This window comes from Bactrocera neohumeralis, chromosome 5 (assembly GCF_024586455.1).
Source record: "Bactrocera neohumeralis isolate Rockhampton chromosome 5, APGP_CSIRO_Bneo_wtdbg2-racon-allhic-juicebox.fasta_v2, whole genome shotgun sequence".
Taxonomy (NCBI): Eukaryota; Metazoa; Arthropoda; class Insecta; order Diptera; family Tephritidae; genus Bactrocera; species Bactrocera neohumeralis.
In genome coordinates, this window is record NC_065922.1 from 74,088,527 (window position 1) to 74,105,660 (window position 17,134).

The 17,134-nt window shown below is 32.2% G+C and overlaps 3 protein-coding genes across 6 annotated transcripts in view; 2 read left to right on the plus strand and 1 right to left on the minus strand.

Moving 5' to 3' along the window:
• LOC126760602 (uncharacterized) overlaps positions 1-5,859 on the plus strand; it is a 27,248-nt gene extending 21,389 nt beyond the window's left edge. For 3 of the 4 annotated variants that reach the window (XM_050476357.1, XM_050476356.1, XM_050476359.1), the window contains exons 3-4: positions 1,666-1,851; positions 5,636-5,859. In XM_050476357.1, coding sequence (XP_050332314.1) covers positions 1,666-1,851; positions 5,636-5,820 — 371 coding nt within the window. In that variant the 3' untranslated portion in view covers positions 5,821-5,859. The remainder of the gene's footprint in view (positions 1-1,665; positions 1,852-5,635) is intronic. The other variant, XM_050476360.1, reaches the window with a different exon arrangement.
• On the plus strand, positions 5,821-6,773 carry LOC126760603 (hybrid signal transduction histidine kinase B-like; the record flags this gene model as incomplete). Its single annotated transcript, XM_050476361.1, has 1 exon — positions 5,821-6,773. A coding segment is annotated over one exon (351 nt), but the record flags the coding sequence as incomplete, so codon positions are not given.
• Positions 6,774-8,550: 1,777 nt separating this feature from the next.
• LOC126760601 (uncharacterized) lies at positions 8,551-10,061 on the minus strand. Its single transcript, XM_050476355.1, has 2 exons — positions 9,583-10,061; positions 8,551-9,472 (listed from the first exon to the last, which is right to left on the minus strand). The coding sequence occupies exons 1-2, from the start codon at positions 9,965-9,967 to the stop codon at positions 8,682-8,684; spliced, it is 1,176 nt and encodes a 391-aa protein (XP_050332312.1). The 5' UTR covers positions 9,968-10,061; the 3' UTR covers positions 8,551-8,681.
• Positions 10,062-17,134: the final 7,073 nt, after the last annotated feature.

Sequence of the window (17,134 nt, forward strand, 5' to 3'; positions counted from 1 at the left end):
GCAGATTATTTGTACATTTTTAGTGCGTGGAAATAGTTGAACTTCTAGCGGTGAAGGTCGAACTTTATTAGGCAGAAAGCAGACTTATAAAATAAAAAAAATGATGTACCAGCAGTAAAAAAGGCGTAAATATAGCGATAAATCGTGACTGTTACTTGTTGACCGCACAAAGGCAGGCTATTTGTCTCTAAGTTAGCGGTAATGTGGCTAATGCGGTAATTTGCGGTTAACCATGATTAAATTTGAAGGCAAAGTGAAAATATTCGTACTTAAGAAGATACATAAATGGAAATAAGAGATGTAGTGCTCGAGTAAGTATCCTCTAAGGACTCAAGCTTTTTCATAAATTGGACGTTTGGATAGAAGAGACAGAGCTCAAAGTATTTTTCAAACTATTGATCTTTTATAGATTGGTCGCAAAAAATTAACCTCCGAAGCCTTCACAACCGATAGACAATCGATTGTGACACACACTTTCGTTTTTGGCCCTGATGATTTACCTGTATTGTCAGCACATAATTTTGCTTAATTCCCGATGATTTATTTGTCTTCTTTAACCAAAAGTTGTAATCTAATCTAAGTTCAATCTAAGCATTATCTTCAAACTTCCGTCGCCGGTTAGGCGGATTTGGTTTCAAAGTAGCTTAAGAACAACTCCAGGTCTCTGAGTAATATAATCGTGATTTTCGACCAAGGCAGATCCGTTTAATTGAAAAATTTTTGTGAATGTGTTTTGTCGACTAAGACGTCGCAAATCTCGCTGACGGCCTGATAGCCAAGAAAGGCATAAAAGCCGTCAAAGAAACAATGGCCCCTTAGTGGCTCAAAGATGGAAAATAAGCTCTGTTTACGAGAAATTTCAACAAGTCCATATGTAAGTGAGCTTTTTTGAGGGTTCTAAGTACTAAATAGAAGCTTAGAGCTACCTATGTCTGCTATATAAGGAATGGCTGTGCTTTCCAGGGTAAGCATGCAGCGAGCAGGGAGACTGTGGTTAGGTTCTGATACACTATATTATAGATTCCAGAGTCCAGAGAGTCCAAACCTCCAACTAATACTAGTACTATAATGAGATTCACCACATACAAATTGCCTATGCCCGTAATTTAACAGCTCAAGTACAAGTGTACTTAAGCCCTACGCATACCCTACTCCGTGGCAGCTTTGGCGTAAGTGAAATAGTTGTAGAAATGCTCAACTCTCAACCGCAGATGGTAAACAATTTAATTGAGCGGATTAAAATGAACAGCTGAACATGAACTCACACACACACTTACAAACATACAAAGAGTACTTGATGCATTTACTTGTGCACCACACATAAACACACTTGAAGGCAAACACAGCACCACATTTACACTCAATTAAGAGCCAGAAAAGAAAGTGTGTAGCTAGAGGTGCATGCGTAAGAGCGTGAGTGCTTCTGACAAATTGTATAAAATTGTTAGTTAGCGAAGTCTAACAAGTAGAACAAAGAATAATGTATACAAACGTGTACATGTAAATGTACATATATAGGTTTTTTATAACCTAACCTCACTTTCAGCTCGCTGTAGCTAATTACTCTCTTCATTTCTTATAATCACATACTACTGGTATATTTTTTCTAATCATATTTTTTGCTTATGCTACAATTTATCTTCTTCTTTTGTCTTCTCATTACAGTTTCGCCCGAATCCATTGTGATACCCATCGTTTCGTGTATTTTCGGTTTCCCTATATTGGCACTGCTTGTCATCTGTTGCCTGCGTCGTCGCGCGAAATTGGCACGTGAACGGGATCGTCGACGAAATTACGATATGCAGGACCATGCTGTGAGCCTGGTCAGATTTAGTCCCATACATAGGCTTAGTGAGTTGTTCGGTGTTGTGTTGGAGTGTACTTATTGTTAAACAAGGGAATTTTAAATATTTTATTTGAAGTAAAAAACAATAATATTAAATACTTATTTAAAAGAAAATAAATAAAAAATAAAAATAAAAAAAAATTAAAAAATAAAATAAAAGCAAATACCTAAAAATAAGTAAATAAAAATAAGTACACCCCTAATGTTGTGCTACACTTTTCTTGTACTTTGCAATTGTGCATTTTGTAAGTAGCTGCCAATGCTTGCTGCACTATTTTGGTATTTTAGTAAAAAAGAATGATTAGAAAATTAATGTAGCTCTCTATATATTTAATAAAAAAAACATTGCACGATAGCATACTTAGATTTATTATTCAAAATTTTACGATATCCTACACTGTCTATGCAATAATTTCTCTATAACGTATGCTAAAATAGTGGCACGCGAGTATTTTAGCGGTGTGACAAACCTTGATTTACGATGTTGGTATAAAAGTAATAGTGGAAAAATACGATATTATATTTTTACGATATGTAATGTTTTTACTCATATTTAACTTTTTTGGTATTAAAAGAATTAATATTAAGTTTTAAAAAGTTCTACCAAAAAATTCGATATAAGTTTACAATATAAATTTTTACGATATTAAATATTTTTAATGCAGAAATCTTAGTGGTTAATATTTTATCATATTTTAAAGCAAAATAAGAAAACTCTTATGCAATATCGTATACGATATAAGTTTTATTCTCACTTAAATATGAATATTGTGCACTTGAAAACGAATAACCTTATATCTATACTTCATTTACTGTTAATGCAAGTAATTTTGACTATTGTATTAATATTTCGGTATAACTTTTTTTTTTTACGATATTTTTATTCACACATTATGTAAATAATTTTGTTTTCTTCTGCATACAGCAATTAAATAATATATAATTTATTTCATCAACTGATCGATTTTGATATCGATTTTAATAATATCTTAAATACTTATAATTATTTGTACGATATTGCATTTAATTACAAGTTTTGAACCAAAAACATGTAAATTACTTAACATTCCAACTCTAAATGTTCGAAAGATGATTATAACTATAAATTTTTTAATAAGAATTCGTCCTTTTAACTTCTAAATGTAATTTTTGTATACAAAATATTTTCATGTTCTATCGTAAATCTGTTCTCTTCATACATTTTTTATTTAAATCTAAATATTTACTAAACAAATAAGAACTCATGAAAACATTTAATAACTTTTTTGAATTTTACGATATGAATGTTTTTATAAATCATATAAATTAACAGGATTGATAAATTTACGATCAAATGTTATGATATTAGATTTTAGAAAAAAATTCTTAATTTTGTCATGCGTTTTGGCAAAATGTGGAATGAAACCTTCAGTATCAAGTTTTAAATATCGGTAAAATACGATATTTGGGAAACATTTCTTGAAATTATAAAATTAAATATTAAACAAAGTAAGAACGTATCCTAAGTGAAATAGACAAACAATTTATTTATTTTACGATATTTTATATACCATACACATATAAAATACTTTCGCGCACCTACCAAACTACTATTCAATCAAAAACTAAAAAGCTGAAAATATACTGAATGCACTAATAGATATAGTTCTCAATTTATATATTTATTGATAGATAGTACCGAAAAGTATGCTTTATCTAGCACTAGTGCACCCTGTCTATAACGCACTTATTCAATGCGCTCCATTTTATTATTGTTCATAAAACATTCATGGCCCCCAACAGGCACTTCCGACATGTCGGAGTTCATCTGCTCAGCGGGCTGTCAACACCAGACTTGCCAAACATCGCCAACAATTACAAGTACAACAAGTGCAAGTAACTGCCGCTTGTTGGCTGATGACTCGCGGCTTTTACCAACACTGACAGTGTCGCTTATTGCGTGTGGCGTTGACAGTGAATTTCACATTTCCATTTTTATGGCTGATATTGGCTGTGTGCGTGTGCGACAACGGATAGCAAATGTAAGAGCAATCGTACAGATCTACTTTTGGGCGCACGTACGCACGCATACATTAAAAGCGCCATTTTTGTATTCCCGACATTTTCAAATATTTTTACTGCGCTTTTTAAATGGTTCTTAATTCCAAATACTTGACTATCACTGCGAATTTAAATAGGATACGAATTATTTACCATTTTTTGGCAAACAAGTGCCACTTTTAAATATTTTATATTTCTACACAATTGGATTCTAGAAATGAACATATACTCGAGCGCCTTTTCTTTTTCGCAGGCATTTGAAATGTACACAATGGCTTCGTTACCGTATTTTTTCATTTTTGTCTAGCATTTAAATTCGCAAACGTTTTCTCGCATTCACCTACGACTTCTGTTCATAATCTGCCCCATTTGTACTAACATTTTATTATCGTCTTTGTGGCTCAAATTACTTTTTAAAAAGGCTGATACTAGCATTAAAGTCATTATACTTTGAACTCTTGTCTTATATCGCCTTCTTCGATTACGGTTTCTCACGTTTTGCAAATAGCATTTGCATATTTGAAATTTCTTTGCGATTGATTTATGATTATTGAGCTTGCCAGGTAGCAAATACGCTTTCTGGCTACATTTACATATTTCTTATTTGCATAGACATTAAGAACAGTTTTATGTACTCTTAGAAGTAGAACGGTAGCAATTGCTTATAAGCGACCATTTTACTCGGTTGCAGATCAAACAAAGTGCTCTTTTTCTAAAAAAAATCAATGGAAAGAAAATTTTTTGGCATAAAACTTATAAAAAAATTTTACGATATTAGTTTTCCCACAATGTCGTAAACAAATTCTTGTTGAATTACTGCATTAAGTATTAATATCGATTAAAAGGTAACGGAAAATAAATTCTATTGGCATGAAACTTATGAAAACCATTACGATATTACTTTTCGCACAATATCGTAAATTTTAATTTGTGTAATTACTGTATTAAGTATTCAAAACGATTTGAAATTAACGGAAATTAAATATTTTTGGGCATAAAACTTATAAAAACTTTACGATATTACTCACATTATATCGTATACAAATTTTTTGTTGATTAACTGTAAAATTTATTATGAACTATTTAGAGTAAAATTTAATCATGATATTCCTATTACGATATTGACATTTTCGGAAATAGTTGTTATATTTAAGTCTCTCACATCATCAAAAGTTCAATTGTTAATAAAAACATAATATGCATTGCGATATTAAGGGATTGGCTATTTATTACATTGAAAATCATTGTTTAGTATGAATACATCTACATATTCGCTTGCTTTTAACAAATGAGTATATTGAAACTAATATAAGAAATATTCAATATCTTTTAAAATTGTTTTATTTTATAAGCTACCATAAACTTCAGCACTCTAAAATAACTAATAATGGTTTAAAAGAAAATAATAATTTACGATATTAATTTACGATATCAATAAATTTCGACAAATAGTATTTAGCTTTACGGTTTAACAAGAAAAATGGTTTTGTGGTAAATGAAACGAAATATTTTTACGATATTAAATATTTTACGATCTGTTATCCCTGCGAAATTCTAATTTATTTCTGTTATAGTTTCTTTTTTGTTTTATTATCAAAATGTATTAAGCCTTATCAAAGCCAATATCGTAAGTCAGGCAGTTTGAATGCATTTTATTTCATACATGTTTGTATGTTTAAACTCTCGTATACTTACTTGCTTACAAAATATTAAATAATTACGTTTTATCTTCTCAACGTCAACGAACAGATTACCGACCGTCGCGAGCTATCAGTCTACGTCCTGAACGAAGCCTGAGCCAGGGTTTCACCTCCCTGGAGCTCGATACCGTAGTGGAGGAACGCAGTGATGTGGAACAAACGCAAACGGAAATACTTAATGCCGAATCACCCATGGAGACGACCTCCTCATACCGAATGTCCTTTTCAAGCTAACAATTAGCGGAAAAACAAAAGCTACAACAGCAACAACAACAGCAATCACAATTACTACAAATTTCCCCAACCACCACAACGCCCACAACACCGCAACTCGTGGAAAAAATTACACACAAACGCACACATTCACAAACACGTTTCAAAATACGCAAAACCGAATCGGTGCAGGAGACCCCGTTGGGTGCAACACCAACCAACAAACGTGCCGCCAGCAAAAAACGCTTCTCTATGCGCAAATCACGTTCACTTGACGCGGAAGCATACACGCTGGCCTGCGTACAATCGCCGCTCTGGGCGACATTAACAAATGCCCGTACAATCAATGAAATCCTACAGGACGATTACTAAAAGAGGAGGCAGCGCAGCAAGCGGGTGTTGAATAAAAAAGCAACCAAACTACACAAATAGAATAAAAAATGGTGGCGAAAGTTTTGCCCGTCTGACGTGAATAAGCAAATTTCCAGATAAGGCCAATAGCCGTAAAAAAGCACGCCCATTTGGATATACACCCCCACCCCTCATCGTAAACCTCTTAAATCGAGAAGGAATTTACAATTAATTTGGAGAAATGAAAAAAGAACCGCCTCTCCACTCAAAGAGTGTGGGTAGTGTAAAAAATATGTAATTCAGCGAAAATCCGCTCGCCTAAAGAGGCGAAAGCAGACTTATTAAAAATTTATTGTTTTCTGTGTTGATATTAAATAAATTGAATATTGAATATTGATAAAGTTGCAATGTATTGGTAATAAAATTGAGTAGCATAGTGTAAAAGTAATTTAAGAACAAATGTACTAAAGAATTTACTAACTAAATTTGTACTATATAATTTGCAAAAGTTGATGTTAATTTAAATTTATAGTAAATTAATGAACAAGTGGAACATGAAAAAAACGAGTGAAAAAAATTAATAAAAACAAATTTCGCAGCTGAAATCCCAACATAATATTAAACTTTATGTGTTTTATTGCAAACAGCTAGACATTATTTAAAAAAGGCAGGGATTTGGGTACACGTAGGAAGAGTCATCTTTATTTTAACTAAAATATGTTTTTTATCTTTAAATAATATTTGTGAAATATCTTAATCATATAAGTAAATGGCTGTAGGATAGAAAAGAAGCAAGCTTGATATTAGATAGTAGAAACTTCCATGAAGCAGTACGTATTGCTTTAATTCGAAGAGCATTCCTCCTAGTAGAAGATCACTTAACTAACCTATAAACTGGAAAGAGTCCTAAACACAAGCATATCGTTGTAGATTTCAAAAAACTTCGTACAATTTGCTACTTATAAGCGATCAGTTGAAGAATTTCTAACCAAGCCTCTAGTAACGTAAGAGAAATTTCTAATATTTAGAAAATAAAGTTGTTTTAAGAAATGCAGTCAAACCATATCACTTCCAGACTCTTAAAAATTAGAAAGGTTATCGGCTTCGATGTAAATATATGACCCCAGTAAGCTTTTCAACCGCCACTTTTATTACTTTTATTTATTTTTTCATTTTACAAATGCAGGGTTACACATAGAACTACAAATTTTCCAAAAACCAAAGCAAAGTAATTTATATAATTAAACTAAAAGCTTTAAGGAGGTGAGGTAACAAGCTTTTATACATAGAAAAGCTTTGCACTTTAAAAAGCTATTAATCGTCCTTGGAGCTTGCATAAAGTTACATGAGCTTTTTGTTTCCTACAGCTCATTAAACTTTTTCCACATAACTTTTTGTAAGTTAATAGCAACTGTACAGAGTGACAAATGCTAAAAATGACAGCTTTTACAGGAGTTTACATTTTTGTATCCCATGATACTGTTTTTCATGTTCTCAAACCTCACCAAGCTGTCATTTTTAGCATTTGTCGCTCTGTACAGTTGCTCTGTACTCGTTATAAACATGAGTAACATATAAAGATGTGAGAAGACGCGTGAAACTGCATATATTTTGGAAAAGCGCAGTAGAAAATCGAAAGCCAACCATCTCTTTCAAAGATAGTCAAGATAAAGAGGAAACAATATAAAAGAAATTCTATTTCATACACAATAAGTCCTATTAATTCATCGAGTTTAGAAAGCAGTAAGTTCGGAGTTTTGTGCTGGTAGACTACAAATAGATGAGAAAATATATAATTTTACGGTACTCTCAAAAGAAGAGATAACATAGTACCATTGGCCAATTTTTATACCCCGAACAAGATATACAGTTCAGAACGAAGTTTGTAACAACCAGAATGGAAAGTCGAAGACCCTACAAAGTACATACATATACATATAAATTATTAGCGAGATATGTTGAGTTTGAGTTTAGCCATTTCCATATGTCTTTCATCTGTATTTATGCGAACAAGTTCCTCAGTTTTTGAAATATCTTTCTAAAATCTCACAAATATCCTTTTCTCCCCAAGAAGTTGATCCATAGTCAGAAACAGCGATATGAGACCACTATAAGATCACAATCAAGTTCTGGTATGGAGAATTTGTATATTTGACTAGACGTCTTCACCAATTTCGGCATACAATCTCCGAGCATATTGTTTAGATCGGACCACTATAGCACAGCCACCATATAAACTTACAGATCAAAATCAAGATAAAGACATTGTTATATGCTTCTGCGTTATTAGAAAGTACCTGTACCCTTTACTATACTTTCACTATACCTTCGCTGCAGCCGAAGTTAACATTTTTTCTGTTTGGGTTTTTTTCCAATTTTCAATTAAAAATACTTTATAGATACTTTAAGTAAATATATTAATATATTTATAATTATAGTCGTTCATTACAACTGATTATTTCACTTAACATCAAATATTGCAAACAGTTTGCTCTGTTACAAATCTTCACACTTTTAACACTTAGCACCCATTAGTTCTCCTTTCGCTTCTTATTATTCTGATTTTCGCTGCTTTCGTCCATGCTAGATTTCGAATGCGACTTTCGTTTATTCGAGCGCCCGCCATTGGAGCCATTAACGCGTCCAACCGTTATTGACTTCTGTGATGTCAACGCGATACCAACTGCTTGGCAGCTATTAGATGAACTTGAGACTGAACTAGTCACATCTACAGCCTCTAACTCTTCCATTTTGATGGGACGTATTGACATTGCGCTTGGCGCTATCATTAAGAGACTACTGTTACGCTGGACGTTAGTCATCAACGCATTACCGACGCGTTCACACTTCAACTGAAATTGCTTGACCTGCACTTGACGCAGCGGTGATGCGTTATCACGTGCCGTAGACTCATGATGTCCATTCAACCTATGCCTGTCATTATTGTTTAACTCATTGCTGGCGTGTGATTCGTGACAATTCGACGTTTGTTGCTGTTGTTGTAATTCCTCCTGCTGCTTCTGCCATTCCAGGACACCAGTGAGTAGTTTAATATATTTAATAGCCATGCGAAGTATTTCGTTCTTGGAGAGCTTCTTGTCTGGTGGATGTGTGGGCACCAGCTTGCGTAGCTCGGCAAAGGCGCCAGAGACATTCTGTTGACGCCAACGTTCGCGTGTGTTGGTGAAGACCTTACGTACCGGACCGCCGCTTATGGTTGGACCATTCTTCAAAATATTGCTGTTATTCGTTGGAGAATTGGTTTGACGCGGCGGCTGGAGTATATTCATGTTGCGTGGCGAAGTAGAGTGCGAGCGCGAGGCTAAATGAAGATTTGACGAACAGTTTACTACTTGGCACAATATTTGGCTTGTAAGTCAACAATTTTTTTTTGACACCGTAGCATTCTTAAAAACTTTACTATAAACTCACCATCCCCCTGACTACCATTTGAAAGCACACAATTGCGAAATTCTTCGTCATCCTCCTCAGTGTCGTTGAGTGAAAAATCGGAGAGATCACCGTCGGATATGGACTCAGTTTTGGGATGTAGATAAGCTGCTTGTGCCGCTGGTAAACGCACCAATGCTGGTGGATTGCCATTTGTGGCGCTGATACGCAAGCTATTAGGCAAGACTGCTGGCCTCAGATCTCCAGCGGCATTACCAGCGCCCGTCTTGGGCGAAGTTGATCTTGATCCTGTAGCTCTGGGCGAAGTATTTTCCATCTTGCAGCTTCTTAGACTGTTACTTATATCACTTTTATTGGAAGCTGTGGGAATATGCTCCTCTGTCTCTCCCGCAGCTACCCAAACCATTGCAAATAATGTAAAAATAAAACACTTCTTGCACCGTTTAACACTTGAGCTGAGTGCTGTGGACCTTACAGCTTCAGTAATAAAATCGAAATGTCATGCAGACACTTTTGTGTGTATTTTGGAAAGATATTTTCGGATGTTTGCCACTGCCACTATCAGTGCCGCAGCATGTGGTGTTAAACCAACCACAGCCTTCTTTATGGGCGGCGCTTGCATGCATATAGCTAGCAAAATGGCAGCGCAAAACAGAAACTACCCTTAAAATGCGTATATTGTTGTTGTTGCTTAGAAATGCACAAGAGGAGTGTCCTTTTTTGGACTGACTGGAGATAAAATCGTTACTTTTTCTTGTACGTGAAGAAGTTACTTGCATAAATTTTGAGATATTTTTTCAAGAACCGCTTTTGATTCATAAAATATAGGTAACAGTTTTAAATGAGAAAATTTAAATACACAGAACTAAAATGCGAACAACCTTTATTTAAATGTTGATAAGGGAGGAGGAAAATTATTGTACATACATATGTACATATATACATAAGTAAAAACGATTAGTTTCAAATTAACCAGTATATAAATAATTAAATTAAAACTCATTATGCATATAAAGTATATTAAAGTATTCATGCAATATAAAAATATATAAATTATAAATAAACTTCTCTAATACTTTCGGATTTGACAAAAATTTATGAAATCGGTAAATTTTTTCTGACTTACCCATTCTAGTGGATGTGCCTGCACTTCTTAGCGACGTAAATTAGCTGGAGATTTTTGACGCCACTATTTAATTACTGTTCTTACTTAGTCCTAACGGGGTAATGCATGTAGTTTTCATTTTAACTTGCACCACTTTTTTATTATTTTACAAATACTTATTTTAATTTTTATTTTTACACGCTTTTTTTTAGATATTTTTTTAGCTTTGCTTATATTTTTTTAATTGACTCATGGTATTATATTTCGCACTTTTATATACCATATTTTTGAAAAACACTACTTATTTTCTTTATATTTCTCGATTTTTTTAAAGCACACATTTCTTTTAATTTTCATATTTATATATTTAAGCACATAATAAATATTTTATTTTATTTTTCTCAAATGCTTTACATGCACATATTTTTTATATTTTTTTTCTGACTTGGACACTAATTTTATTATACATATATTTTTTTACACACATATTTTAGGAAGCTTTTTTATATATTTTTATTTATTTACACACACGAAAAATAACCCATTATTGCCTTTATACTAATTGCCCATTGCAATGCTTTTTATATTTTTTCTAATTTAGCACACCACACTTTTTGCAAGATTTTTTTTTTATTTTCATTGCTTTTCTATTTTTATTTTCATTTTTTACACCAAACCTTTTTTATTTTATTTTACACTATTTTTCCATTTTTTATTTCTTTATTTATTTTTTTATACACACCTTTTTATTTTAAACACTGCACTATTTTTTATTTATATACATATATTTACATTAATTTTATAACCAAAATTATATTATATTTTTACTATTTTGGCACCCGCACTACCTTTTTTTGCCTCTCATCGACGGCTTTTTTCATATTTTTATTTATGCACTACACTTTTTTATTTATATGGGCATTTCTTTTATAAACGATGACCGGCTTTCCTTTATTAAATGCCTATTTAAATGGATTTTTTTTATTTTCCACTTGCATTTCATTTATTTACTTTCATCAAATGATATTTTATTTCATTTAACAGAAATTGCACATTTTTAATTTTGAACTTTTGAGCACTTATTTGCATAAAGCATTTTTTTATATTTTTTTACTTTTTGAACACATGCCCTACGCTTTTCTTTATTTATTTTGATAGCTTGATTTTTAATTTAATTTACCACGCACTACACTATTTTCATAATTTTTATACTTATACATTTATTTTATTTTTATTTCTTTTTTCACTTCACTTATAAAATTGCTTTATTTATTATATGCACAATTAATTTTTTACATTTTTTATTATTTAAAATTTTCATTTTTACTTTTTATGACATGCACCAACTTGTTTCCCATGTTATTGTTTTACATGCATTACCCATGCCTATCAGGCGCTACAGTTATATATTTCAAAGCCACTGTGTTTTTCAGTAACACATACACTTTTCGTTTTCGTTTTAATTTTGGTTTTTGTTATTGCTACTGCGAGCGTAATGGACTAGCAAACTTTTATGTAGGTCACAAACCAGCACAAAATACTACTTTGGCTGTACAACTGTTCACCGTTTGCCGAGTTTTTGTTTCTGTATTTGGCACGAACACCACCAACTGCACGAATACTCACACGAGCCACTTGCCAATTGCTAAATTTTAATTCATTTATTTACAGATTTATATTAAACTATATCTAGGCCTACCAAGCCACTTTTGATCACTTTATTGTGTTTTTCACGTTACACACACTTTCAATTGTTCACAACCTTTCGTTTGCCTTGTAGTTCCTTGCTGCAATTTGTTCTTGTAACTGTGCACACTCGACTGACGCCACTGCAAATATTTTCTTAGGCGAATTTTGCACACAAATTCATAGTTCCACTGAATATTTCACTTTACACTCTTGCACAAACACTCAATGCACTGTTTTAAGTCCGAATAATGTATTATTTTGCAAAATAAAACACAATATAAGAAATTTTCACTTTCGGCAATTGGCGGCTAATTTTTTCGTGTGGACGCGAAGGAAACTGAAAAGCGAATGAAAGCTTTGGCACGGATACAGGGTTGTATGCATGTTTCAAAAAATTTTAATGGCAAAATTGGCATGTACTGAACATACCTTATATTTGAATAAATTTGAAAATGCTTATATGCAAAAACAAAATGTACGAACTTTAGAATTTTCAAATAAGTAGCAGGACACACACACACATTTGGTGATTTACTTTATTTTTACAGTTTGTCTATTTTTATTCATTTTATTTACAATTACGGTTTCTTTGTTGAAATGTTGTATAATATAAGTGTCGTTTCACACAGGTAAAGATTAAAACTCAACTTAAAAATATTTAAAATTATAAAATTATTACAAATAAAAACTAAACCCTCTACAATACTTACATATAAATAAAATAATGTAAATAAATAAGTAAATCGTAATATTTGTAAATATAACGAACATATAAATAAAAATATTAAAATAAAAAATAAAATAAATACATAAAAAATAAATTTTTAATTAGGAACAATGAAACCAAATAAAAATTTTGCTTTACAACAAATTTGCAAACAACATTATATATTTTCTTAAAAGTATGGGCGTTATATCGTTAATTTAATTTTAGGAATAAGTCTAATACATAATTCGCAAATTGCATTATTAAGAAATTTCTAATTTTTAATAAAGATTTTTATGCAAAAATTTTATAATAAAAGCGTGAACTTTTATTTATTTTAAATATATTTTTTTTAGTTAGTTTTTTGTTTTTAATTATTAAAAAAACTGTGATATATAAATAAAAAAACAATTAAAATGCATAAAATATTATTATTAACTAATTCCTTAATAATTTCAATACACATGCAATTCTCAAAATATTTTTTCAGCTTTTGAAAAGTGTGAAATGAGACTTATGCATAATGGAGTCTGAAAAATAAACATCCCAAAAATGCATAATAAACATTTATACTCACTTATTAGATGCATAAATATTTTTTCTAATATATACGCACACTCATACGTCAACATAAATATAATTTGTTTTAACATTATTAATAAACATTTATTTATAAAGTTTTAATAATTCTCATGCAACTCTGTCACCCGGTCACCCTGTGAGTGCACAGCCATAATTGCCGCCTAACCGCCGTTATGTTTTAGTTTCCTTCGTCGCGTACAAAATTGTCGATTGCTCTGCCGTGAGCTGTGAATAAATTGTGATTTTTTCGTTAAATAACGCGGCGAGTGCGGGTTTTTTGTGAAAATATCGTAGTGCGAATAATGTTTTAGTGAAAATGTGCAAGAAATAAGTCCGGGCGTTGTTTTTTAGTGTAAAATTCGCGTGTGTAGGAGCTCGTGTGCGCTGCTTGTCCATACAAGCTACTGCGCAATTAGTGAAAAGTGAAGTGTATAATAAGAAAAGTAATAAAAAAGTTAACGAAACGTAAAGTCCAGGTAAGCATAATTGTATTGAAAGCAATATTTTATTGGAAAATGTATATAAATAAGATATAAAGCCAAAATTCATTTTCGGCACGTGCTGGTACAGAGCCGAGCAGCTGCGTGCAATTAGCAATTGACTTTGTTTCGATGTGTGCGTGGTGTTGTGCAAAATTTAAGTGTGCTAATGTATTCTGGAAGACTTGGTGAAGCCTCTGAGCTTTAAATTTCCTGTTCCGGCGGTTTTATTATATAGAAATTGTTACTTTACAATCTGGCACTTGTAAATGTGCAAAGCAAAAGTTTTAGTGGCGCAGCAAAAGTTTTAGTGGCGCAGTAAAAGTTTTCGAGGCCCTGACACTGGTTGATGACTTAGTTATTAGGTTAAACAAACTGTTGTGTTGGGAGACTTGTGCTATGCAAACTGTTCGTAAAGCAAATAATGTGAATAACAGACGTTGAATATAAATAAAATAATAAAAAGTATTTTTATGCAAATATTTTATTTAATTAAATTGTAATATTTTCCATTATAGAGTTCAAATAATTAACTAAAATTATGTAAAACGACAAGTAAAAATTAAAAAATGTGTACAATAATGTAGAAAATTTTTAAATAACAAAAAAATAATTTACTTCCAGTACACCGAGGTTACAGTGCACTTCATAATTGTAAACAAATTTAGTGAACAGATTCTGTCAAATAAAAAAAAATTTCATACAAGAACTTGATTCTGATTGTTCAGTTTGTTTGGCTACATACATTATGTACATATATGTATGTATGTTAGAGTGTTACGATATCGGCGGTTCCAACAAATGACAAGCTTCTTGAGAAGAAAAAGACCGCTGCAATATTTCAAATCGATATCTCGAAAATACATAAATTATTCAATAGCATATTTAGCGACCGTTCTCATAAACTAGTAACCTAATGAACACGATTACTTTTCGAACACATTTTGCACAGCTCTAGCGCCAACCCACCGTTTTCATGACCACGTACATAGGGGTATATATTTATATACATATACATACATACATACGTATGTATATACATGTGTACTTACTAAACCGCTCATCAGAAATTCATTACCACTCATCATATCAGTTACAAATACGATACATATGTATATTATCTACAAACACACGCACCGCTTACGACATATTTACAACCTTACATACATACACATCTCAATATTTCACACCCTCACATTACTGCTTAGTTGAGTACCTGCTGCTTGCCTGGGAATCTGCCGCTAATCCTTATCACAGGCCAACAGTCAGCTATGACGCGCCTCTTACAAATATTTGAAGGGAGAAACCAGCAGCTAGATAGGTGTTAGAAGCGTGTGGTAGCGACGCGTGCATTTGTTTGTTTATGGTGTTGCATATACACCCCCATGTATGTATACCAAATGTAGCACTTTGCAGCGCCACTCCACGGCGTTTGACTTCTGCCGCCTGTCGACGCCGCGTTTTCATCATAATTGTGCCACTAATCGGATTAATAAAAAATATAGATTTATTTACAGTGTCTACAGGATACAAATAAAAATCAAATTAGTGGTCAGATGAGTGTGTGTGTTGCCAAAGGGATGTGTCTGGATGTGACTGGGTTGAGCTTAAGGGGAAGAAGTGTGTGTGAACGACGGCTGTTTGCTGTTTTAGCACAAGTTAACTGATTTTTTAGTGATATTTTGTAGGATATAAAATTCTGTGCTGCTGTGTGCTTATACATACATAGATATATAGTTTTTGGACACGTGTTGGTTCACGTTGTCAGTAGCAACACGTGGCGAAAACCGCTAACTTGTGCTAGTCTTTTTAAAAATTATTATTAAATATTGCTTATAAAAAATGATACATTTTAAAACGGTAAATAATTTTTTATTAGCTAATGCATTAAAAATTGCTATCTCCTAGTCAATTTTTTGAAAAAAAAGTAAAAATTGCGTAAACTTTTTTTATGTTTTTTTTTTTTAATTTCGGTTTTATATAAACTTATTTTATGTTATTTCGCTTATAATCAAATATAACTATATTTTCAGCAAAAGAAAAGTTTTTGAAATCAATTTTTTTTAAATATACAAACTTATGTATTTTACGATTTTTTTTTAATTCATATGCAAACGTCAGGAGATTTGAAAATTGGCGTTTTTTTCGATATTATGTCAATGTAAGGAGAAAAAATAAATATTATAAATTTCGCCAAAGAAACAAATTTATTACAAGATAAAAAAAAAACATAAAAACGTTTACATAAGTTTTGAGGTTATGTGGAAAAAGTTTGTATATTGCCATATAATGTTTTTCTATAGGACTCGTAGTTTTGACGGAAATTGATGTAAACCGTTTTTAACCCTTAAATATTCAGAGGGGGTTTTCTTTTTCCGAATTTAGCTCGCCAGTAAATTATGTTTCCTTTAATATTTGCAATTTTATCTTTCGGTGCCGATGGGTTTCAACCTACTTTTAATTTCTTGCTTAAGTATCATTTCCAAAGGCTTCTGCGTTAGTATAAAAATCAATACCTGAAAATTAAAATTTCTATTAATTTCTATTAATAAACATGCATATTTATTTAACTATGATTTTTCAAAAACAACCTTATCTCATTTCAAAAATAATTCCAAAAACAACCTTATCTAATTTCAAAACACTTTCGAAAATTTGTTATCGCCAACATAATTTTGACCCACTTATGGCTAATCCACAACAGCAGTGCTATCAGTGTTTACGAACACGCCTCCACAACCGTCAAACTTACTCTAGGCGCGCATACATTGACCTAACCTCACTTTGTTGCTCACAGTCGTGCTAATCTGGAAGCTGTTATCAACTTTGTCCTTCACTTATCGCAAGCTGCCTTACTATTAGTTTTAAGTCGTTTGCCTTTTCATTGCCTTCTTTTTTTTGCGTTTCCTCTGATTTGTGTGCACTCAGTCGTATTATCCTTACAATTATTAATTTTTATATGTCCTTATCGCTTTACCGCCTAACGTCTGGCACGTGTTAATTAACCCGCCG